General features: G+C 42.0%; 1 protein-coding gene across 2 annotated transcripts in view; it reads left to right on the top strand.

Moving 5' to 3' along the window:
- KLF7 (KLF transcription factor 7) overlaps positions 1-21,664 on the top strand; it is a 71,006-nt gene extending 49,342 nt beyond the window's left edge. Inside the window, exons 3-5 of one of the 2 annotated variants that reach the window (XR_010306218.1) lie at positions 4,201-4,324; positions 12,205-13,321; positions 21,605-21,664. Coding sequence is in view for 1 of the 2 variants with exons in the window: in XM_064161028.1 (XP_064017098.1) it covers positions 4,201-4,324; positions 12,205-12,256 (176 nt within the window). In the remaining variant the exon portion in view is untranslated. Of the gene's footprint in view, positions 1-4,200; positions 4,325-12,204; positions 17,596-21,604 lie in introns of those variants that run through there. The other variant, XM_064161028.1, reaches the window with a different exon arrangement.
- The last annotated feature ends 4,511 nt before the right edge of the window (positions 21,665-26,175 follow it).

The following is a 26,175-nucleotide window of genomic DNA, read 5'->3' on the forward strand; positions in this document are numbered from 1 at the left end:
CAGCCCAGCTGGAGTGCAAATGTCACTTTGGATGGCTTGTCCTAGGAGGTGCTCTGCAAGTGCACAGCTTGTGTGCTTCACGTACAGAGGGGTTCAGGCCACAGGACTAGGCTGCTGCTAGCCAGAAATGATGCCCTTCAATTGCATGCAGTGTGGATGCTGGGTGCTGTGTACCCACAGCCTTATTTCACAGCTTGCATCTCCGCTGCTGCGAGTGCTGCCCAAGGAACCTGGAATGTGGTCAGGAAGCTTGAAATCGCTAGGTATTGGGCTCCACCCCCCAGGGAGATCAATTTAGAAAGTTGAAAGCCACTCTGCTGGGTCAGTTTGACAAGGTTTTCCGTGAGCAAATGGTTCATTGTTGTGGTGCTAGTGCCCATCTCTGAGAGCTGCATAATGCATTGCCTGAACACGGATCTGCATCGCTGGCTGCCTGCCCTTCCCAGGTGCATCTGTGAATGTGTGAAAGCTGAACCGACCCCACGGCGTGGAGCATGTTCTCAACTGAAACAGCTGAGTATTTAACGGCTGGATATCTGGGTATCAGTTGCTGTTCAGATGTGCATTGGCTCCTCTGTTGAGTGCATTTGTATAAACGTGGATTTATGGATTTATTTAAGCACTGCACAGATTCTTCTGTTGAACAACGGTGATTTAAGGAGCAGAGCCTCCTTCCTGGGAGCGGCTCTCAGGCACGAGTTTTAAGTGTGGTTATTAATTTTGAGGAATTAGAGCCTGAAAAAAAGTCAGCGTGGCACAGCTCCACGATGTTCCTATTTTTAATTGGATTTTGAAGCTCATAATTAATTTGTTAAAAAGGGAGAGATCCTGGCTGTGTAAAGTGTGTGGGAGTTTTGCCATTGCCTTCAGCAGAGGAGGATTTTACTATCTATCCTTTTATTCTCACTAATCCTCTGTAACAACAGAAGAGCAGCCTGGCGCATGGGAAGGATCCTTCCCATTTCTTCCTGCCGCTGCCAGCAGTGATGTAGGAGGACCCTCCCCCTCTTCTCCATTCCCATGCTTCCTACATATGTGCACCTTGGCAAGATAGGCTTTCATTTCATCTTCAGGCAAAGTGAAAGCAGCCATTAAAGAAGCAGTTTGTTCTTCATCTTCACGTGCAGAGATACAGAGGTCCCTCTCCTGCCCTCTCAAGTCATTGAATTCTCTGGGTCAAGGAGCCATCTGACATGGCTTTAAAGGTCACTGTGCTCCTCTGCACTTATCTTGTGCTGTGCAGAGCACTGTATGCCAGCATGCTGTCTGGAGCACAAAAAGGCACTGTCTGACGTTTTATGGAGCAGGGTTTGGGTTACAGAGGAAAAACAACTGAAAACAAACAGCTCAGGGCTGAGCAAGGCCAGAGCAGGAACACTTGAGAGAGAAGCCCCTGCAGCAAGTGAGAGATTTGTGGCCTCCTATGGATTTGCCAGTAATCATAGAATCAGTCAGGGTTGGAAGGGACCACAAGGATCATCTAGTTCCAACCCCCCTGCCATGGGCAGGGACACCCTACCCTAGATCAGGCTGAACACAGCCTCATCCAGCCTGGCCTTAAACACCTCCAAGGACAGCGCCTCAACCACCTCCCTGGGCAGTTGTGCTTGGCTTTTCTGCCTCCAATAATATAACAGCTCTGCACATTTTCAAAGCTTTTTACAAATGTTAACAAGCCAAACTTGACTTCAGTCCTAACAGTCGTTCACAGAAAGCCCAGGCTGGTCTTCTTTCACCCTTCTGCTCTGTAGGCAGCTGTCTCCTTCAGAGAGGCTGTGAGCTTCGGCTGAACGTTTGTCTTCTGGACTTCAGTCCTAGCAGTCCTTGTTTCACAGAAAGCCCAGGCTGGTCTCTTTCACCCTTCTGCTCTGTAGGCAGCTGTCTCCTTCAGAGTGGCCGTGAGCTTCGGCTGCGCGGTTGCCTGCTGAGTTGGCTCCGCAGCCCGTGTAGCACAGCACAGGCGTTGCGGGGCGCTTTGCCTTGCCGTCTCCGCTCTGAGGCAGGCACTAGAGAGCGTCAGAGAACCGAGGAAGCGGAGCGACCGTGGAGGCTTCTTTACGTACAGCTTTTAAACATAGTGCCTGAGCTGCTCGGCAAAAACTGGTGTGCTTTCACACACATGACCAGGGCTGGGGGGATCCCTCTTCTCTGGGGAGGGAGAGCAGTGTGCCAGGTAGGATGTCAAGGGCCGGCCGGGGAAGAGCGCTGCAAATGCAGCTCTAGTGTCTGAGGCCAGCATGGTGAAAGTGTTTGAATTGCAGTTGATTAAAGCAGCCCGTAAACAAGACATCAACACTTGGCTTACTAACAAGAAGTTTCTTGCCTTTTTTGTTTGTTTGTTTTTCCCTGAAGAAATCCTGTTTGGAAAACAGCAACAATAACAACAAGAGGAAAATTAAAGAAGGGAAGGAAAGTCTATGTAATGACCAGGCAGGCATGCTCTAAGCAGGGTGGTGTTACTGCTGGCTCAGTCCATTGCCCTACTGAGCATTTTCCCATGGTGGACTGTGGCACACAACAGAGACATCCAGACTGGCCTTTCTGCCTCCTGGGTCTGAGGGACAAATGGCTGTTGTGGCAAATCCTTACCAGCTGCTGCTCCCTCTTCATTGCTTCACCTCAGCAAAGCTTTTAATTGAGCTACTGAGACAAAGAAACTTCTCAGAGGTCACTAAACTCAGCACTGGTTGACATCTCAGCACACTTCGCTGTTCCCTCTGTGTCAGGTGGCCACTGTGCAGCAGAGCTGCCCGTGCGAGTAAAAAGTCTGCAGAAATTAAATCACCAGAAAACGGCTCTTTTATTTTTTTTTCTTTTAACCTCTCTATTAATGGAAGTCCCTTGCCCTTTTCACCTTTCTCTTTCTTTTGGCCTTTCCACTTTGTCACCTTGAAATACATAGGTCTCCCATAATCAGATCTCACTCCTTTATTTGCTCAACAGACATGCTAAATACAGAGAGCTGTGTTTGAGAGATTTGTTTGCGGTGTCCAAGTGATTGTTTGTGACTGGCATAGAGAAGTCAGACTGTGATTTCCATTTGGTCATTGGTGGGCTTTTTAAGTCTACCTTCTTAGCAATCTTAAGGACTAATAAATAAGTAATAATCCCTTCACTGTTTACAACTCCCATCTTAGAAGCTTAATAGTGAAAGTGATTTCTTGTCTGTATTTTATTGCAACTACCTCCTCCTCTAGTATATTCATACAGTGCTGACTGCATGAGGAAGAGTGACATGGAGTTTACGTAGAAGGAGATGCATACATTTGTTCCAGTGGAGATGACAAATATCTCTTCACATGAATATATGTGCACCATACAAGAAAAGGAGAGACACAAAACCTTGGAATTCTTCAACACCTTCATGTTAATGACTCCACAGATGTAGCACTGTGGCAGAGTTTGACCTTCAGAGACTGGTTTGAGGTAGAAGATAGGTGAATGTAGCAGGCCAGAATCTCCCCTGTCATATCACTGTACCATCGCACTGCCATCAGTGATATGGGTTGCATTTTGGGGCAGAACAACAGCTGATACAGTTGTATGAAAAGCCTGAAAGACCAGCTGTTTTAAAGAAGAAAGCATTTCTCCTCTGCCATTCACTGTCCTGATGCGTAATTTCTTAAACCAAGGAACAGTTTTTGTTGTCAGACATAACTAAATAAAGCACAGTCCTAAGGGGCGGCGATCATGAAAGTTCGAGGGGGACAGATGTGAATGTGGCCATGTGAGGGGTAGGTGGCAGGCAGAGGAAAGTATGTGATGCAGTGCTCGTGGTCACTCTGGAGTGGTGCACACCTGCAGTCTGTTCAGATGTTAGTACAGGCACTACAGTAATTCATCTGGCAAGGTTAGAGTGAGTAGAAAAGCTGCCTGATAATCAGGCTTCAGCCACACAGCAGGATAGGCATCTGAGTATATTCCAGGGGCTTCTTTGAAGAGTAATTGACTGCTTTTTTAGAAATAGGAAATAAGGTTGTGCAAGAATTTTAGCAGTGGTAAACTTTGGTCTGGCTCTGTCCTTAGTACAATGCATCATAAGCCCTAAATTGCTTTAATTTCACACTGGCCATGAATTAATTGTGTGATGAACTAATGTGCCTGAGCAGGAAAGAGGTGAGGTGGGAGGACACAAGGCTTACAAGTTGAGTGCTCAGTAATCCTGCTGCCATGCTGACTGTTCTCTCCTCTCCTCTGCAGGTGAGAAGCCTTACAAGTGCTCATGGGAAGGGTGCGAGTGGCGTTTTGCACGGAGCGACGAGCTCACGAGGCATTACAGAAAGCACACGGGTGCAAAGCCCTTTAAATGCAACCATTGTGACAGGTAATGCAGCCTCCTAATATGGTGTTCAAGCAACATGTGGACTTGTGAGTGGCATGAAGCTACCAGCTCCCACATCCAAGAGACCTGGTTTCCAGCAGATGGGCCCCTTCTGGCTTCCTGTCCCAATGCCTTGATCCCTGAGCCAAGGGGGGACTCTCCACTCTGCCCCTGTGTTCTCTGCCTCAGTGTCCAGGTGGGCTGGCAGATGGGGAATACTTCCTAAGCAGCCTAAGCTGTTTCCAACCCACTGCTCAAAGAAAGATGTGGGACCAGGTACAGGTCTGACTGAAACCTTCCAGCATCTGTTGTGAAGATTCAGTCCATAGGGCAATTCTTGTTAATACTCTTAAATCAGAGAAGGCGTCCAGAGGGCCCTAGATCACTTCAGTGATGGACCTCTCAACAAAGAATCTCCATTTCCTGGTTCTATGAGCGTTGTGCTCTCACAAAGGCACAACTCCCTCTCTGCTCTGCTTCAAGGACTACCTCAAGCACCACTGCTGGCTGCCTGCATTTTGGCAAGATGGGCATCATAAAACTGAATACGTGGGTATGTGATGGAGGGATGGGAAGTGTGTGTGGCTGTTGTGCCACAAGTGCCTCAAATCTATGTGAAACCTCTAGGAAAAAAACACTCAGTTTCTGTGCAGTCATTGTCTTCTCGTACTGCTGAGATTAAGGCTTCATGCTGCACCAGATGTAACTGGGGAGAGTCACTAAAAGGCAGCAAAGGGCATAATTTTCAAAAGCACGAGAGTGATATGGGCATATCTTTTCCTACCCTTGACATCTGCTTGATGTGGAAAATACTCTGCATCTTCATTCTGTTTGGGCTCAGATTTCAAAAAACCTGTCAGGTGTCCAGAGCCAGGGCTCCTGAAGAGCCTGTCACACAACAGTCCTCCTCTGGGGACTCAGAAATGAGGAGCCAGTTTTGCCTGGTGAGCTGAGCACCCAGCAGCTCCCAGTGACACTCGTGGTTGCTGCCTCTGACTGCTGATTCCATTTTGCAGTCCTCAGGGCTTTAGCTGCTTGAATGATGAGGTCAGTTGAAAAATCTGGTCATCCTTGCTTGCTGCTGAGCATTTTTGAAACCTGGATTCTTTGAATTTAGAAACAGAAGTGAAAGAAAACCCTCCTTCCCATCTCCAATCTCAATTGATAAGAAATTAGGGTGGAGCAAAAGCAATTACCCTTGTAATGACTCTTGACAGCACTGACAGGATCGAACAATGAGCACTTCTCCCCCTCGTACCCCCGCAGCTGGAGATTGGCAGTGCCTTGGGTGAAACCTGGATCCACTATTGAGTAATCAAATAATGTGCTTGCATCTGAACATGTTATCCAGCTAATCCTATTTATATATATATTTAAAAGAGGCTTAAGAAAATTACCCATCTTTCTAATGCAGCACTAAGGTTCTCTGCTCAGATAAGGAAATGTTTTGTAATACAATAAAGGCTTCAGGAAGCCTCTGGGTACACCAGACCAGCAGAGAACATGCGTGGAGAGAGGATGTGTGGTTCATAAACAAGGGACCCCATCCTTTTATGGGAAGGAAATTTGATCATTTTCACATCCTGCCTTTCCAAGACCTTCATCTCCTTAAGTGCTCTTCTGCCCTTGTCTCCCCTCTTCCCATCCCCCTTCCCCCACAGAGGGCTTCCTTTCAGATTATCTTTTGTTTTATCCCTGGATTATCTTTTGTTTGCTCAGAATGAGGGACAGGATAAGCCAAATAGGGACCTTTGGAGTTCTGCTTTTGTTTAAGCACGTACATGAAGGATAACCGTGATGTTTTCTGTCTTAAATGCAAGGCATTGGTTTCTTTTATTCTTTCCTTTGAAGAATAAACTTAACCATCTTGGCCCAACAACCGCATGCATGCACACACAAAACCCCAGGGTTTCAGTGTCAGGACAGACAATGTTTTTAGCAGAGATGTAAAGAAATAGTCAATATTTTTAACTCCTTAGTCTCTTTCAGCCCTTCGTTAAGCATCCATTCTTCTCCCTCTACATACTATCATTTCCTGCCTAGGGCTTTTCTTTGGCAGCCAACTCAGTTGCTGCAGTCAAGAGATATGTTCCTGCAATCTTCTAATGCACTTTCTGCTCTTCGTCTGAATCTGTAGATGAAGGAAAACATTTATTAATAGGTAAAGAGTGCTGGGGATTGTGCATTGTTAAGCTCCATGCACATACCTTCCGTGGGTGGTGGTAGGAAACAGATTTGTCTTTACTCTCCCAGTCAGTTGTTGCAAGCTTGTAGAGTGACAGTGCCTGCTCTTCTTTTGTCCCACTCTGCCATACCACTGTTTTTCCTTTTCTCATTCACTGATCTCTCTACTGCCACCTATTGCGAATATCACCTCAAGTAAGCACTGAAACGTATGCCTAAATCTGTTCTCAGCTATTTAGGCAGACCTGCAATGTTAAAGACATTCCTTCCACAGCCAAGGTTCCCAGCTGGAGAATAGTTTCTGTGTATTTGAATTGCTACTCTTTATTGCACTCACCATTACTGACAGGAGCTGTGCTCTCTTCTTCAAATATCCTGGCTTGCTAAACTTTAAGGAGCCTTTTGGAACAATTTTAGCAATGCTGATGTAGCTTGAATCATGCCTGTTGTTCACAGGTGAAGGTCCTACCTTGGCAATCAGAGCATGAAAGTATTGATTCAGATAGCACAGTCTGGCTGCAATTCCCTTCCCAGGCTGTTTTCAGACACATGTGTGCCTCTGACCTTCAGGCTGGCATCAAAAGGGCATTGATGTACTTTCTGTACAGGTCAATCTTAAAACGTGTTTCTCTTCCACTGCCCCAGCCCTATCCCAACAACGTGCAGCCCACAGATCACATTGTTAGCTGTGGCTGGCAAACTACCACTGGTTTGAGTAGCACCATATGTACTGCAAATGGTGTGTGGTTTGTGGCAGCAGGGGAGAAAGGAGGATTAGCTGAAGTGGTGTGGAAAGCAGTGTACAATTCCCTAGTGCCTTCCAGACACCAGGGATATGCTTGGTCATTAGCATTCCCAAGGAATTTTGCTCTTCAGAAACAAGGGCTATTTCTCACACAGTGCAAGCCCTCAGCACTCCAAGGGGAGGATTACAGGGCAGTAGTGGCACTTACTTGTTCTGCCTAAAAAAAGTGTTTAAAAGATAGCATGTCAGTGCCAGAGTGTTGGTGTATATATTCCGTGGGAGAGGCGTGCATGTGGTTTTCTTTAGACAGCAAAGTGAGAGCACACTTAGCTGAAATGAGCACATCCCACAGTGGAGAATCCACAGCTGGTAAGGAAGATGGCTGAGCAATGCATTCTCTTCTCGTCATCGTTACCTTCCCTCTTTTCTCCTGCAGAGGCTTCAGTGCTGAGCAGTACTGTGTTGCTAAGGAGATAGAATGAAAAGAGAAAAGAATAAATCCTGTTTGAAAGCAGGGAATTTACGTATCACGTATCACTGTACGACTTTCAGAATTAGGGTATCTTATTCTAGCACAAACTCTCCTTGCTAGAAAGAATTGCACTCAGGGAGGGACAATGGGGAAGATTGTGATGGACCCACGTGCACTGTATGGAGCTGCTCAGGATCTGAAAGTGGTGTGGAGCCGAAGGTGTGGAGCAAGGTCTTGTCTCACAGGCAGGAGCAGATAGCAAGCTACTGTTTCTTAATTTTTGTGAAGAAATGAATTTCTCTTGACAGCTTATCCGATAGAGCCTCTTTCACTGCTGCCACTAGTCCCAGAAGAAAAAAAAATGTGTCCATTGATCAATAACCTTTTTAAATAGTGTGATTTAGCTACAGGATTTTCTAGGGACTGTTTCTCTGTTGAAAATAAATGACCACATTCACCAGCCTTACCAAAAGATAGAACTAACCAAATTAGTCAGCTCAAGGATGTGAAGAGTTAGTATTATGCCATTTTATTGGCTATAAACTAGCAAATATGGTGCCATTTAACTAGCTATAAAAAGTATTATAGGGCTCAAAAATATCCTAGATACTAATACTGTGGTTACTGATGGGAAGCATTGTACTGGATCCATATTTTTAACAGATCTTGCTGTGCTGTGATTCAGCATACTACTTTCTGGGTTGTATCTATAACAGAGACAATCAGAGAGGAAAAGCCGTGCATAGGTGACGGTCTTATGACTAGTCCTAGACTGAAGTGCCAGCTGGTGCATATCTTTTTTGGCAGCCACTCAAGCTGTTGTTTTGTTTTGGCAGTCCTTGTAGCCAGAGCATGCTGCTTTCTCAGTTTAGACTGACGAGAGAGATGTTGGTCCAAGGGTGTATTTTGGCACCTCAGGGCTAGAAAATTCTGGCTGTGCTGAGCCTGCTGTTTTGAAAGCCAAATGTCCATTGTCAGATTCCTGTCTATCTTGCTGTGCTTCATGTAGGAGCTTGAGGGAATGCATTCTCCATCCTATTTTGGAGTCTTTCTTCATAATTTTTGCTATTCTGAAGGTGTAAACCCCTTTCTAAACTGCTACAAATCAGCAAAGAACCAACTTGACCAGAGCTTTGCTCATCCACAAGACCTCATCCACAACTTTCTTGTGAAAGTTGCCTTCTTATAAGGTTTCTTTGTCTTAAAAATGCACTTCTTGATCTTGGTGATTGCTCATCTATGTGTCTAGATGTAAACAGGTTGCCTATGCAGGGAAATTCTGCCAGCAGGACAGAAAAGATCCTGTTTAAAAACTCTTAGTTTTCATAGGTGTTCTCTTTCTCAGCCTGTTTCTGCTTAGAATGTTTATCTGCTGGATGTTTGCCTTTGGATTGAGTGCTCCTTTTTTTTTGTTTTAATCTTTGATTTTTAATTATTTATTTTTTAACTGAGCAGTTCAATTTGTTCTTTTACTTTCTTCATTCTGAAAAATATTAAATACTCAAGTACTATGTTTTTGTAAATACATTCTGTGCCCATGTATGAGCCGTCCAGATTTTCACCATAAGCCATTTGGGTAGTCCTCAGACCAGTATTGGAGGCTTATTTTATGTTCCAAATCTGTGGGGCAGCAAAAAAGACATTCCAAGCAAGTCAGTTGTGGAAGGAACTTTTTCATGGTGTCCTTGGAGCCTACAAAACCAGTTTACTCAAAAAGCCACAGATATGTGGAGTTTTGTGTAATGTTTATAATAGATGTTTTTTGCAATCAGTTACAATAAATAAGCCATTGTTTTGTGGCTTGGAGTGGAAGGAAGACAAGCCAAGATTTGCAGGGGATTTGGAAACCTCCTGGATTTTGGTGCTCAACTTGCAGTATCTAGTAGAAGCTGAATTTGTGAGAGTGTCTTGAGTCCTGCTGCTCTGACAGGCAGACTCCATTTTAGGACTTTGGGGTGGGCAGCCAGAAGCACTGCCTGCTTGTCCATCAGTGATGGTGAGTATGAAGTGGGTTGGTGCTTTCAATCCCATTTCTAATGGGTACAAAGTAAAACAAAAATCGTTGCATACTGGCAGTCTTGATATGTATCACAGTATCACAGTATCACCAAGGTTGGAAGAGACCTCACAGATCATCAAGTCCAACCCTTTACCACAGTGCCCAAGGCTAGATCATGGCACCAAGTGCCACATCCAACCTTGCCTTGAACTGCCCCAGGGACGACGACTCCACCACCTCCCCAGGCAGCCCATTCCAGTGCCTAATGACTCTCTCAGTGAAGAACTTTCTCCTCACCTCGAGCCGAAATTTCCCCTGGCGCAGCCTGAGGCTGTGTCCTCTTGTTCTGGAGCTGGCCACCTGAGAGAAGAGAGCAACCTCCTCCTGGCCACAACCACCCCTCAGGTAGTTGTAGACAGCAATAAGGTCACCCCTGAGCCTCCTCTTCTCCAGGCTAAACAACCCCAGCTCCCTCAGCCTCTCCTCGTAGGGCTTGTGCTCAAGGCCTCTCACCAGCCTCGTCGCCCTTCTCTGGACACGCTCAAGCATCTCAGTGTCCTTCCTAAACTGGGGGGCCCAGAACTGAACGCAGTACTCGAGGTGTGGTCTGACCAGTGCAGAGTACAGGGGCAGAATGACCTCCCTGCTCCTGCTGACCACACCACTCCTGATACAAGCCAGGATGCCACTGGCTCTCTTGGCCACCTGGGCACACTGCTGGCTCATGTTCAGGCGGGTATCAATCAGTACCCCCAGATCCCTCTCTGTCTGGCTGCTCTCCAGCCACTCCGACCCCAGCCTGTATCTCTGCATGGGGTTGTTGTGGCCAAAGTGCAGCACCCTGCACTTTGAGCTATTGAACCCCATCCCATTGGCCTCTGCCCATCTGTGCAGGCGGTCAAGGTCCCGCTGCAGAGCCCTTCTGCCCTCCAGCTCAGTCACATCTGCCCCCAGCTTAGTGTCATCTGCAAACTTGCTGATGAATGCCAGGGAAGATAGCACTGGCCTCTTGAGAACTTCTTCCCCTGATGGCTTTGGCAATATCTTGGCAGTGTCAAGTGCCTGAATCTGGGCTGCTGTAAGTGCCCTGCAGCATGTCTACTACAGTGCAGCTGTTCTAGAATAGTAATGTCTGATTAACTCTTTGTGGGGTTGCTCTTCTCCTAGAGTGTGTTTCATTCTGAGTATCTTAACCCACTTCCCAAGTGGATTAAGTAATTTCAGAAGAAGGCAGTCATAAGCCTTTAGAGAGGGAGTTAATCAAGAATAGATGCTTAATTTCAAATTCATGCCCTACCTTATTATCAATTAACTTCATGTTTAGACCAGCCCTAAAACTCAACTAGTTCTCTAGGGCTGCTGCTCTAAGACCATCTCATCAACATCCATCTACATGTTCAGAATGTAAAAGCACTCTGTTTTCTTATGAGATGGAGTAGAATGGCTTTGTGGATAAAGAGCAGAAGTAGACAGCCAAAGTCCTGGCATGGGTTTTTTCTGGTTTTATCACACTTTTCATGTGATTTATAATTTCCTTGCCTTCTCTGTCTCTGTTTTCACTGTTACAGAATGCCATAATGCCTTATCTTTTCTCAGCATCCTTCAGGGAGATAGTGTTCATTGACATCCACATATTACCATGCATATTCCCAGCACAGAGAGAGGGATATGTAGCCTGATGAATTGTCAACCTACAAACTCTAAAGGAAAGTAATTCAGCTGTCAAAACTGGCATTTTACTTCAGTCCTTACTGCACATACCGGGCACTTCAGAAAGCTGATGTCTCTTCTAGACTGGTGTTGCCGAGTGCTTGAGCAAAATTGGTGTGTTTTATTTCATTTTCTTTTATATGCACACACACTTAACACCAGATATTTTATTTTGTATTACTGGTGTGTAGTGGAGCACTCTTCCCTGATGGTTAACTCAGTGAAAGAGAAGGGAGAGAGGAAGAGGAACAGAGCAATTGCATCATCACAGAGTCACAGAATGTTAGGGTTTGGAAGGGACCTCTAAAGATTGAGTCCAACCCCACTGCCCAAGCAGGATCACCTAGGGCAGGCTGCACACTCCACAGCTTCTCTGGGCAGCTTGTTCCAGTGCTCTGTCAGCCTCAGCATAAGGAAGTGTCTCCTCGTTTTGTTGTGGAACCTCCTGTGTTCTGCCTTGTGCCTATTGTACCTTGTCCTTTACTGGGCACCACCAAAAAGAGACTGTTGCCTTCATCTTGACACCCATCCCCAAGATATTTATAGATGATAAGATTCCTGAAGAAGAAGGGTAGTCTATTTAGCTGCTGAAGAGGAGGACAGTTAGCCATCTGTGGTCAATCACATAGAGTTTGGTAGTGATCCATAGATAACCTAGGGAATGCCTCTAAATTGGAATATACATTTCCTCTTGTACGTAAAGAGGAAGGAAGTGGAACCCTATTTTTCCAAATCCTGTGTTTATTTCATTTCCCACTCGTTTTATTTTGCAGGTGTTTTTCCAGATCTGATCACCTTGCCCTCCATATGAAGAGACACATCTAAATAGCAGTCAGCTTGGCATGGATGTCATCTGAGCTAAGTGTTGTGAGATGAAGGTGGAACTCAATTACAACACACTACCTTGCAGGAGAAGAGGACTTGATCACCTGTAATTCTCTGTACAGAGGCCACTCACACTGTCATGCACCCAGTTACTTCAGTACATACATCGGTTCTTTATGCCTTGCCCCAGCTGGATGGGAGAAGATGCAAGCAAGGAAATGGTATAGATGTGAAGTGAATGAGAAGGAACAATTGCTTACAGTCCTTCGTCCCTCTTGGATTTGTTTCCTGGTTTTGCCAATGGAAATCAAAGAAAACCGAGAAGGCTTCCTTGCAGGCAGACAGCCGTGGGACGGGCTTAGTTAACTTGCTTCTAAGTGCAACTCAGTAGGAGAATATGTTGTCTTGAAGTTGCATATTTGTAGCACTAACTTTCTTTTTAAATAGATGGGGGGAAAACAATGACCTAGAAAACCAAATCCCAGTTTGGTAGCCAAAATTAACCTCTTGGTTCATTTGTTCTTTGTCCGAGAATTCCTAATGTTCAGCGCATCAAACTTCTCACAGACACTTTGACCTGTCTTGGTTTTGGTTCTTCTTCCTAGAACTGAGCTATTGAGATCCTTTTAAGTCAATACCAGTGGCCTTAATGGCAGTAGACTGTGGAGTGACACTTGTGACACAAATACCCTCTTTTTGGCCTGAGTTTTTGTAGACTTCATGGAGGACTATATTTTTGTTGGTTATTGTTATTTTAATTTTTGTTTTGGCTATTGCACAACATATGCACTAAGGACTCTGGAAGCTGCTGCCATGATGGCTAAGTGGCCAAGGGATAACTCCATGAGAAATGGCACCTAATATCTCTCTAGGCCTCACCTTATTGCCATAGCTAGGACTTCTTGTTTATTTGTTGAACAAAAAACTTTAAAAGCTGATTTGGAAGCTTAAACATTTTTTCTCTTTTCTCCACAAACAAGTGATCTTCAGAACTCCTTGTCTTCACCTGGACATTGATCTGGGACTGGCCACACAGGCATGACTACAGGATTCCTTCCACATCATGTGAGCATGTTAGCCACAACCCACAGTGACTTATAGATGAATTATGTTGCTTTTTCTTGCTGTTCTTCTATTAACCAATTTGAAACACTAGACTTCTGTTTGTGTAAAGAGCACCTGCAGACATTTTCATTTAAAGCTAATGTTTGTTGAGTATCTTACACATACACACACACACACAAAAAAAAAATCAAGCCAAAAATCCTCCTCCAGTGTCTGAGTGGGAAATTGAGAACCGCTTCCATGTACAATGGCTTCATTCAGCATTAACCTTTTAAAGAATCTATCAAAGTCCTCTTTTTATGCATCAAGTTGATGCTGTAGCCTGCTCCTGTATGAAAATGTGTAAAAATGTGACCAGTGAAGGAAGGGTTGGATTTTACATACAGCACTGAGACTTTTCTGAATGATTGGTCTAAAGTATTACTAGCCTAGAGATCCATTTCAGCCTACTGTGTGAACCATCAAGAAGTGGAGGTCTCATGCTCACCCTTCAGCCCTATTGAAAATTTGATTTTGGTGGCTCGAAATGGATTAAAGTCTTCATTACAAAAGAGAAACAAACAAAACACAAAAAAAGTAACTTACATTTGAAACTATTTGGCCCTGGCCCTGACTCCAAAGACTGCATTTAGGACCATGAAAAATGGCCTAGGCAAGCAGGCAGGTGGTCATTAGGTTGTATATTTTGTATATTCTGGGAACATCCCTACAAGATGTGTCTAGAAATGAAACAAAATGGCGTGTGGTCCATAAATGGTTGCTGCTCTTTTATATAATGTATTAGCAATTGCCCTTCTTTGACTGTTTTGACTCACTGACTGTTAAATATTTCCCTTAATTTATGTTTTGGGAGTTAAAAATGTACTCTTAGGGGAAAAAAGAAAAGAAACTCCATAGATGCTTAAGAGCCATCACCGAGAGATCCTTGGCACTTGAATTCTCAGCGTTTTGCAACCTTTGGTTCCAGTGAGAGATTAAATTTGCTCAAAAGATGCTGTTTTTTCCTCACAGTTTTCACAAAACACTGTGACTGTCAACTGAACACTTAGGGGACAGAGGGGAAATACGATGTCTGGCTCATATGGCATGAAATATGGACCAAAACCTAACCAACTTTTAGGGACGATAATGTAACATTCACAATAAGAGCAAGAGAGAGTTAAGTAAAGAAAAGAAAAGAAAGACAGAGAGAGAGAGAAAACAAAACATGAATTTATTCCAAAGATTTAAAACTAGCTATACTCTATATGTGTATGTATATATGCTTATATATACATGTATACATTTGAAAATCGTGGAGCACTGCTTGCTGACAATCTCGTATTTCTCTACTTCTGTATTTGCATACTTTTTATGGCCATTCCACTCAGCTGTTCTACTGGGACTGAGGGCCCTGGAATCCAATTTGTGTTGGAATATATAGAGCATCCTGCCAGATGTCTAATGGGAACTGAAACCTCAGCTGTGTGAAACTGTAGAGCATCCAGTCAGTGCATTAGATTAAAAAGAAAGATTAAGAGAATCCTAGAATTTCATTACTGTAGTGTCCTACAATCTCTACTCTCAAACCCACCACTATGATACTCATTGGCTGTTAACCTGCGTGACTCTTCTCCTTTGACCTCTGAACACACCTGCCTTTAGACATCATATCAGTAGTCTACAAACCTTCATTATTAAGTGGCAATTTAAATACTAGACTATTTAAAACTGAAATAACCAAGCAAGACTGTTTATTTACTTCCAGTTGTCATTTATGGTCTTGTTGGCATGTTGTTTAAATATGGCAGAACAAGGGCCCCGTGATAAAAACCATGCTGAAGTTTCTGATTGTTTTGTCCTAGAGGCAGGCCTTCATCTAAAGCGTGGATCCAAAGAGCCTAGAAAACATAGGAAACAAAAAGAGGGTAAGAGACTTAACTGGATTCCTCAGGCTCTCATTGTAGCAGGTCTTAAACTTTGAAGCCAAACTTTGAACTTTGGGACTCTTCTGTTTGCAAAGGGAGAACTTTTCCACCTCTATACAGGGTGTCCTCAGTCAATCTCTGGATTTCAGTTTTTGGGTGCTCATATGCAAGTGTCTTAGTCAAATTTTAACTCACAGCTGATGTTCTGTAGAAGTCATCTCCATTTGGGAGAGGCATGATAGGTGACACATTCCAGACTTTGTCTTTTACAATGACAAGTTTTATTTCTTCACAGGTATTTTAAGCTGTGCTCTTCAAACTTGCCTGATCTGTTGTAGCTATATCCTTTTCGTGTTTCTGTCTCCTTGCTAAAGTTGTACAGTTGTCCTCTATTTGTAAACTAGGGGTAGAAATGGAGTTATGAGGAAAGACTAATCCTTTTGGCAAGGCTTCTTTGAAGCAAATCCAAAAATAAGTGATTTAGTGACAGATGAGGACTAAGTTATCCAGCTGTAGAAAGGAGAAGTTCAGCTCTGTTTCCTTTGTGCTAGATTTGTCTATCTGCAAGAGAAGCCACTTTAAGAAAGTCAGAGTGTTGTTTCCAATGCTGCAGCACCTTGGATGAGAAGAAATGGAGGAAATGTCTCACAAAATAATGTACATAGAGGAAGCAGCTAACACAAATGTGGTTTTGTGAATAGCTAAATAACATTTTGGAGCAGAGCTGTCAATCGTAGAATCATGCAGGTAGGGAGAGGCCTTTGGAAGCCTTCTTGGCCAACTCCCAGCTAGATCTGGTTGCTGAGGGCTGTATCCAGATGAGTTTTAAATATCCCCAAGGACGGAAATTCTGCAACCTCTCTGTGCAAGCTGGTCCAGTATTTGACAAGCTTTATGGTTAAAAAAAGAAGAAAAAAAATTAAAAATGTATAAGTCTGTGTCTCAAGTAGGAATTTTCTGTGCTCCAACTTGTTTTCATTGCTTCTTCCTCTGTGCATCTCTGAGTTTTTCTCTACATGCTGTTAGGTGTTTGTAGACAGCAATAAGATCTAGCCTTACCCTCCTCTTCCTGAGGTTCAGCCAAGGCTTTCAGCCTCTCTTCATCCATCATGTGTCCCCAGACCTGATCTCTACAATGGCCCTCTGGTAGACTTCAGTATATCAATAATTTTCTTGTGGTGGAGACACCAAAATCAGACAGAATATTTCAGATAAAGATGTCCTGCATATGTTACAGTGTCAGTATAATTTCTTTATTCTAGATTTTCTCATTATTTAATTGAAACAAACTCTATGATAAGATTCTCATTTGAAAACTGACTTTAAAAAAGTCATTTAGGAAGCACCAGTATAGAGTTTTTCTAAGAAAATTTTCTGAGTCTGTGTATAAAAATACCCTGATAGAAGTACACTTTTTATAATGCCAGCTCAAGGCCTGGCAAGAAAAAATCTGATTTTCCAACATAGTCATTGCTGTTTTCCCTTAAACTGAAAGTATGTATTGTTTCACTTGTACTATGTCTAATAAGAGGACATGTGATGCTGTATTTTAGTCATTTTTTGGACTGAAACAGGACTTTAGTGCACCTTTGTTCAGTTTCATTTTCCCCTTGGCAGATAAAGAGCAACCTAAAATACAATGTGACTTTTGTAAAGGTTGTTCTAACAGAAAAGGGGATTCCAACCTTTTTCATGTTGTTATCACAGAGGTTTTGGGTTTGGTTTTGCTAGCCAGAAAATTGTATTGCTTGGATAAATGGGCAAGTGAGGAAGAAAAAGAATGAATTGAAATATTAGATTCTGTCAGTGTCTTGGACAAGGCCCTGAACACTCTGATGTAACCAAACTATCTTTAAAACAGATCAGGTGATCTCCCAAGGTACCTTCCAACATCAACTTTGCTGTGTTTCTATGATACATTTCAGAACTCTTGCTGATTAAATGTGTACTGGTTCTAGTCTTTCCCAGTCTTGTGCTGGCAGAACAGGCTGTAGGGCAGGTCTGCAGGGTTTTTGTTGAACTCTGATAGTATCATCCTTATTAAACTTTGTAAGGTTTCATTGCGAGGGAGACTTAGAGAGGAGGGAATTTTCAAAGGCCAAAACCCTTAGCAAACCAGTTTGAAGCAATATTGTACCATGTGATGTGTCACCACTGCAGGGACCAAGCTGGTATTATGGATACAAGTTTGCTAGCCTGGAAGACCCATGTAATGTCTCAAGAATCATTTCCAGGACCTGAAATCTAAGCCAAAATGTACTTCTGTAAAGGTGACTGTTAATGTCTGGGGTTGGGTTCTTTTGGTGTTTTTTAGTTGGCTGGGTTTTGGTTTAGTTTTTGTTTTCATTGTTGTTAGTTGGGATTTGTTGGGTTGTTGTTTTATTATTATTATTATTATTTGGTTTCTTTTTTTTATTATTATTTCTTCTTTTCCTCAGACTTTTTTGGAACTGGGTTTACTCTTTTTTTAGACTAACTCAGCACTGACAAAACACAGATGGGGAAGAAGAACCCAAAAGCTAGAAGAGCCCCCAGACCATTGCTTTTGGAACTGTTTTCATTTCAGGAGTAAAAAGATAACTAATCGGTAGGGTGTGTGGCTAAGATGCAGTTGATCAATATGACTGTTGCAGTGATGGAGTGTATCATATCTGTGACTTTTCTGATATCAACAGAACCAGTCCTGACCCTAGACAGTTTGAGCTTTTTAGCTATCTCTAACACAAAGGTTGCTCCTCCTATTTAACATGATTTGTTTGTGTGTGTACAGAAGAGGTCATAAATGGTGCTTTTGACAAACTAATGAAAATCCAACTTGCTTAAGTGTTTACTTTTCTCTGCCTATTCCCTTAATGTGTGTCAAAATATTTAAATTTAAAAAGTGAAAAAGGAGGAAGTTTTTGTAAATAATTTAATGCTTTTAGGCCAGCACCCAGTGGATCAAGGGCTTTTATTCTTGATTTCATTCAGGACTTGTCACATCCTGTCATTCCACTCATTAAGACTGTTTTTAAGCTTTCATATCCTGGGTGATGCCTCCAACCCAACACTCTTAGAGTAATTTTTTTCCTGATATCAGGTAGAATTGCACTTGCAAAGATCCCCACATACCAAGAAAAAAAAATCAATGCTCAACAATAACTCTTAAAAACTCTGTCTTGAAGAATGAAAATTGTTTCCTCCCAGGATGCTACAACTACCCATTGACAACTTTTGCCTGTCTTTCATTGGCATTAAATTTGCGCCTTCTTGAATGATTGTTTCCATATCATGCTTAGATATTCTTCTTCCTTTTGTCACATTTGTGTCTCCATTTATTAGCAGTTTAGGGATGACTACTGCAGTCTTTCTCCTCCACAGCACTGCCCTGACTTCAGTGGCAAGGTTTAGCATTATGAAAATTGTAGGAGCTGGCCTACCAGGTACTGAGATCTGCCTCATAAAGCTGAGACTTTTCTCCTCCGTTAGAGGAAGAAGTCCAAGACATGCTTATGCTATATAAATTATATATATAATAATACAGTTGTATATATAAGTTATATACATAAAAATGTGGAGATGGGGGAGGTAAACTGCCTTTATGACCTCAAGAATGGCTTTCCCTACCTGAAAACTTTCAAATGCAGGCATTCTTTTTCAAACAGGGTTTTATAGTTTTCCCTAATGCTTGTTAATGTCGTTTTTGGTGTAACAATCAAAGTTGAAACTCTTTGTGATTCTCAAAATGAAAGCTTTGATGATTTTTCTTCTAATTTCTTTTTAAAGTGCTTTGGTCCTAACTTCTGTATACTGCCAGAAAAATGGTTCTCTGCCTTGGGTGGAGATGTACAACAGTATACCATATGTACTTAACACAGTAGAAGAAACCGAGCTACTGACTTACAGTTTGTAGTAGCCAACCGTGCCTATTGCTGTGATTTAGGGAGGGCACTTGCTGTTGCCACTGCATTTCAGAAATCATGTCAGCTTCTGTAGGAGAGGTGTTCAGTGATGGGAAATACATGTTGCTGCCTACTGTGAATGAGTAGGCTGCCAGTCTGGGGAGGTGGGAAGGGAGAGACACCAAGGCTTAGCATGTACACACCAGAAGTGAACTAGAGTATGCAGAAAGGTGACAATTTTAGCCTTTATGGTTGGTCTTTTGGAGAAAGGAAAAGCTAACGTGCAGTCCCTGAAAGGCCTGATGGCTGAAGGGCTGATCTTTACTTTGTATTTCGCAACACAGATCTTACATATCCCTCTGTGTTTTAAATCCCAGGCCTGTCAGATTCTGGAAGTGGATCAAAACACTGGTTTAAACACTGTTCTGTTACCAAGGCCATGTCTCTACCAGGGAAGTTGCCCTGCATTAAAGTGTCGGTCTAGTTAAAAATCACTTTGTAGCTGCAGCTATTACTTGATTGCTGGATTGAATTTACATTGGCATCCTATGCAGTTAAGCTGAAGTGTGAAAAATGCTTCAACCAATTAAGATACCTCTACTGGAAGGTTGTTGCACCAGTCTAAGTACCTGGATTTAAAATCACTGCACATAATCCATGACAGCTTTTCTCTTAGAAACAAGGCCTTAGTTTAGCACGTCTGTTCATCTAGTTGAAAAGATAACGATGCAGGCTGAGATGTTTTCTCCTTACTTTGCCAAGTGGCCTGTTTCCTTTCTAGTTCTTTGAAACCTTTCTACCTTGATGTCTACTACACATTAGGTTTTTGTTTGGGGGGATTTTTTTAGGGACTGTGTATGCTCCCTCATAGTAAAATTAAAAAAAAAAAAAAAAGAAAAAGAAAAAAAAAAGAGAGAGAGAGAAATAACAAAAATAAAACAAACAACATTGCTTGAAGGACTTTCATTTTGCACTATAATTTTTCTTTTACCAGATGTGTCTGACAAGTGCATTTTGTAGATGCCCTCGGTCACGTTCTCTCAGGCCTACTCTGGTATTTCTAATATATCACAGAAGTACCCAATCTTGTAGCCCTCAGTTCTGCCTTTTTTTGACATTTTATTTTTTTTAAGCTTTTTTATATATATATATATATATAAATATATATAAATCTATTACTTTGTCAGTTTTTTTGCTGTACAAAAAGTCTTTCAGATTTAAAAATATTATTTGTATTATATGATGGTGGTATGTTAATGTTACAAGATTATTAATGAAGAAAAAAAAATTTATTTTTGTTACTGGTCTGTTTCATAATTCTTTTTTAAATTGGTATATTGTAAGATATCTATGCAAAAAAAAAATGTTATGTGACGCATTTTTATTTAAGAATGTAATATGTGTAATAAACAGTAGAATGTGTTTGGCCCGACAGTGTTTATTGTGCCTGGTATATCCTTTCTTGATGAAGACTTCTGTGAACAGTGAAATGGTTTTTAAGTGTCAGTGAAGGCTGTGGTTCTGTGATCAGTTTATTGAGGTAGAGTGTCTAACTTTTCAGTACGCTTTTGCTCATCAGAATTGCGTTTTTCGATGTAAATATTTCTTGATGTATCTTATAACAGTTCAAATGTTGCTTACATTCTTGTCATAGAATCATAGAATCAACCAGGTTGGAAGAGACCTCCAAGATCATCCAGTCCAACCTATCACCCAGCCCTATCCAGTCAACTAGACCATGGCACTAAGTGCCTCATCCAGTCTTCATACCAAGTGGCTTTTTGAAAAGATGCTCGAGAAGGAAGTTTTTGTTCTTAAAAGCTGAACAGATTTGGCTTGTAATACTGCTTCTGCTGGAGTTAGTGACTTCTGTTGTTTGACAGTTTACACTGGTTGAAGATTTCAGTCAGTATTATGTTTGTAAAAGACAGAGAGAGCACTTACATCATGTTTCTCTGTCTACCTTTAAAACATTTGTCAGTCAATGGTCAAAATAGGACTAGACTTTGAGGCTCCTGAGCACTTCTAGTCCATGTATCAGGAGTGCCTTATTATTCTCTTTCCCGCGCCTCAGTCATTTATTCTCCCTCTTTAATTGCAAAATTGCCAGCACAATTCAATTCACTTGGATGCTCAAGTACTAAAAATGTATTTAGTCAGTTAAAACAGTCACTCTGAGCACAATTGCTTTACAGTATCATGGCATAAAATGAAATTATTTCTTCAAGCCTGGCCAGTATCCCTTCAGGTTTTTGCTGTCTTGTGCTCACACACTGCAGCAACCACAGTGGGTATTGCATGTGAACGTCTGATAAGGCCCATCTGATGCCCACTTGGTGGCTTTCATTTCTGGGACAATGTTCCTCACCTGCCCTGTTGGGAAGCCCGTGAAGACTGTTTATGTCAAACGTATAGATAGTAAGATTCCTTTCCTGACATCTGCATCTAGAAGTCAGATGACAGTTCTAACCTACTCATTTATACTCCCTCCGTAGCTAAAGAAGAGAGACATATCCAGAGATGACTCAGTCCAGGAGATGAGTTGAATGTGAAAGAAGCTGAGGTGGTGTCAAGCATTTCTGAGAAGCACATGGTAAGTTGGAAGACAGAAGTTACAATGATGCCCGTGGTTGCTCTTGTCACTTGGGTTGTACTAGATGTTTGATGATGGACTTGTGTAGTGTTACGACGTATGTTAACAACCAGCTGTTGAGCACTGGCAAAGGGCTCAACACAGTTCAGTATTTTGGGCTTATGTTCCAAGTGGTCAAAACCACATGGTCCTTTGGTTGCACAGAATCACAGAATTAATTAGGTTGGAAAAGACCTTTGAGATCGTCAAATCCAACCTACCACCGAACACCATCTAAACCATGGCACCAAGTGCCACAGCCAGTCTGTTTTTAAACACTTCCAGGGATGGTGACTCCACCGTCTCTCTGGGCAGCCCATTCCAATGGCCAACTGGTGTTGCTCATGCAGGGTATCTTGGTGTCACTCTTACAGAGTGAGAGGCAGTCAACTGTCACAGAGTTTATGGCATTCTACCATGAAAGGACAAGGCTAAAATAATGGTCTCATTGTTGTAGAGCAAAGTACTGAAGTCTTTGTATGATGTAGATACAGAGTTATGTATGACAGAACTGTTTCTGCAAATAGAATTTTGATTTTGTCACTTTTATCCTGGAAAGACAAGGTCCAGGTTCTTTCACTTCCTCTCTTCCCTGAAAACCTCTGTATGCTTGTAGCTCTGACTTGAGCTTTCTGACAGTTATATGTCTGTATGTCTAGACAAAAATACTTCTAGTGTAAATTAATCCTCTGCACATACCTGTGAGAGGGACTTCCAGAATGCTCTGGAAAAGCTTTTCAGAAGAAACCTTAAGGGCAGCACTGCTGGTTCTTTGACCTGTGTTCAACTGGCATGAATTGGACAGAGGATTATCAATTGCAGTAAGCACAAACTGTTCTGTTTTCCTTGAACTTGCAGAAAATACAATGCTTACTATCATATACTTCCTCTTAGAAGTTAGCTGTCAGGTGCTTCCCTGGGCTGCAGTCTAGGGGAAAGAGATACTGTGAAAGAACTCCTTCCCTCTGAAATTGTTCAGGTAGCACACAGTCATGCACCTTGGGCAGATCCCACTGTCAGGGTGTGGAGTTGTCTAAGGAAAGGAAAGAAAAGAAAAATGTATTCATTTCTAGGGTTAGGAGCAGGTTGCCAGATGCATTGCTCCCCTCAAGTATCTTCTTTCCTAAGGTACATGAGCTGAAAAAAAGAAAAATGAAAACTGCTTTTAACAAAACTCAGAAGATTTTTCAACAGCAAGGCAGTTGAGATGATATAGGGGAACTGGGGCTGCTCAGTATGTTTTAAATAAAACTTATAGATACAGCCACTTAATTAACAGAGTTGACTGACATGAAGAGTTCCTATTTCCCCCTTCTGTCTCTAGCCTTTTCAGTAGCAGAAGAGGATAAATAAATTTAAAAGGAAACTGGGACATGTATTTTCAAAGAAGTATTATACAAAATTGCAAGCAAAATGTTGGATGAAAGAAAAGTTGTTCTTTTTTTTTTTTTTTACAAAAAGGCTAACAAGTTTTTTCCATGTTCTTACCAGAGAACAGAATCAACCCCTCTTTCATAGTTTCCAGTGAGCCAATGGAAAGGTTAATAATAGAAGAGAGGGGCAAGGTGAAAGAAAGTAGAAATTGTTTTTCATTGTCATGACAGGGAAAAAGTTGCTAGGAAATATCAGCTGTGCTACTGCTTAAAAAACAAAACCAAACAGAAGGAAAAAAAAAAGAGCTTTGAAATGTCTGAGAGATAAAGAGGGAGCATTTCCAAGGGAAAATGGAGCTCTGATCTAATTATGGAAAAGGGTTTGCAGCTACACTGCTCTGCCCTCGTCTCACTATGCAGGATCAGGCAGTGCATTGACTGCACTGGCTAGGAGGTGAGCAATCAGGTCTTCAGGTAGAATACTGCCCACATTTCCTCGTATCTTCTTGTTCTCCCATCAGCATGTTGGCTGTACCCAGTTCTAAAAGATGGAAACAGGGATGGCAGATGACCTTGAGGATGACTAAACTGAAGTCACAGTGCTGTATTCCAAAGTAGGGAGCTAAGAAGAGGAATTGTTTAAAAATAGAGAGATGACCCAAAATAAATATTATCAATGTCTGCATACCACAAGTTTAAAAATAGTAACAGGTGAAAGCAAAGTACTTGACATAATGAGTATTTATGAAGAATGAGGGCATGTCAGAAATCAATGGCATGTTTTAATACTTACTATAATCTCTAGAGCAAGGACAGATTAGGTAAAAGAGTGAAAGAGAGGAAGGGAAGCGCAGCTGCAAGACACCATTAGATCTATACCGACAAGATTTTAGTAGGTGAAGAAAACCAGGTAGTAAAGTATTTATCTATTAATAGTTGACTAGAGTAACTATATATAAGAAGTAAATAAAGGCCTGTGGCCAGATGGGGGTTGGCCTCTTCTCCCAGACAACCAGCAACAGAACAAGGGGACACAGTCTCAAGTTGTGCCGGGGAAAGTATAGGCTGGATGTTAGGAGGAAGTTCTTCCCAGAGACAGTGATTGGCACTGGAATGGGCTGCCCAGGGAGGTGGTGGAGGCACTGTCCCTGGAGGTGTTCAGGAAAAGACTGGATGAGGCACTTGGTGCCATGGTCTAGTTGACTGGGTAGGGCTGGGTGCTAGGTTGGACTGGATGATGTTGGAGGTCTCTTCCAACCTGGTTGATTCTATGAAGGTATGGCAGCATAAATCTGAGTAACCTCCTCTGGGTAAGGGGCATACCAAAGAGTAGCTTGGAAAGGAGAAATTTTTGTGTAAAGAAGTACAAAATCAAATAGAGAACCTGATGAACGTGCCATAGAACTGTGAGTAAGGATACTTAGAGCCTTCATCTGAGCAAGGGGTTTATTTCTGAGTAATTCACAGTGAGCACAAGCCACTTAGAGTAGATTTTAAAGAGCAGATTATGTAATGTTTGCTTCTCTGCCATCTGATCTCACACTCTAATACTGAACTCTTTTCCAGGACATTTTTGTTTCTGCTGTTCTCCTTGGTAAATTCTTATATATATTTTTATTTATTGAAGTATTTTTAAAACCTTGGTAATTTTTTCCCACATTTGCAACATGTGGGAGCATTTTTTTTCTATGGTTACCAACACTTAAAATCAGATGGGTAATCGAAAGATGCCCTGGAGACTTAGAAAGGATAAAGTTGTACACAGAAGTTTTATTTCTTCTTTTATTTTACTTTTTGCTTACTTTTTGTTTTATTTGATATTTGTGCAGCTTCTTGATGCTAATTTATGGTTTTCATAAAGCATGGTTAAGTAATTCTTTTAAAGAAGACAACGTGAATAGTCCAGGTCTGGTCTTATGTGTGCTTAGTCCTCAGGCTTCTAGAGAAATCAAAATGGTTCAGAAATATCATTTCTGGTTAAAAAGTTGGAAATGTGCTGATAATTTGATAATTTTATAACTTATTCCCCAACCATGTTATTTAAATAATTGCCTTCTTACCTACCCACTGTGTTTAAAAAAGAACTTTACACAGATGCATTATATATCACAGTATCACAGTATCATCAGGGTTGGAAGAGACCTCACAGATCATCAAGTCCAACCCTTTAACACAGAGCTCAAGGCTAGACCATGGCACCAAGTGCCACGTCCAATCCTGCCTTGAACAGCCCCAGGGACAAGGCCAAAGACAAGGGGAAAAGTTAAAAAAAAAACCAACAACCAAAAACAAAAAAAAAAAAAAAAAAAAAAAAAAGAGAGAGAAAGGGATAGAAAAAAGAAGAAAAAGAAAAGAAAAGCCAAGGAAAAGGAAACAGTCAAAAAAGAAGCTGCAGATAAGAAAACATAACCTCCAGTTCAGGAAAGACTTCCCATTCCCAAAATGGTGATTAAGTGATTAATCATGTGCTTGAAGTTACAGTTAGGTGTCTTGGAAAATCAGGATACAGGAGGAAATTGTGTGCTGAGTAAAACATCCTGATTTCATTTCCTAAAACACCTTCTTGTCTTTAAGATCTTGTCTGTTTTGTCTGATTGTCTGACTAGAGAATTGATAATCACAGGTCAAAATCAATCTAAGCTCTGAAGCAACTAATTGCCAGCAGGTTAGCTGAAGCCTGTCCTTTGGACAATTGATGGAGCTTTCCTGATGCTAAGGAATTTTGTGGGGAAGAACTCTCCCTGAAATGCACAATTTCTTAATTTACAAGGTTAAATTCAATCCTCATTATAGACCAGGATGAAGGCAGAAACATTGAAGTTCACAAAACCACCATGAGCTGTCCTTTCAGAAGTTCTGGTCCTGTGGTGTGTGATTTGAAATATGCAGTCAACTTCCAAACAACCTCTTCTTGACCTATGTTGGGGAGCCAAGATCATAGCATTTGGATTTTGCAATCCACTTCTGTCTTCTTTCCAAGTTCAGCAGGAGACTTCCCAAGCATTTAATTACCAGAAATCACAGTGATCTTCTGTCTACCTTGGGAGAGTGTTATATGAAA

Source organism: Pogoniulus pusillus, chromosome 2 (genome assembly GCF_015220805.1).
Source record: "Pogoniulus pusillus isolate bPogPus1 chromosome 2, bPogPus1.pri, whole genome shotgun sequence".
In the NCBI taxonomy this organism is placed as follows: Eukaryota; Metazoa; Chordata; class Aves; order Piciformes; family Lybiidae; genus Pogoniulus; species Pogoniulus pusillus.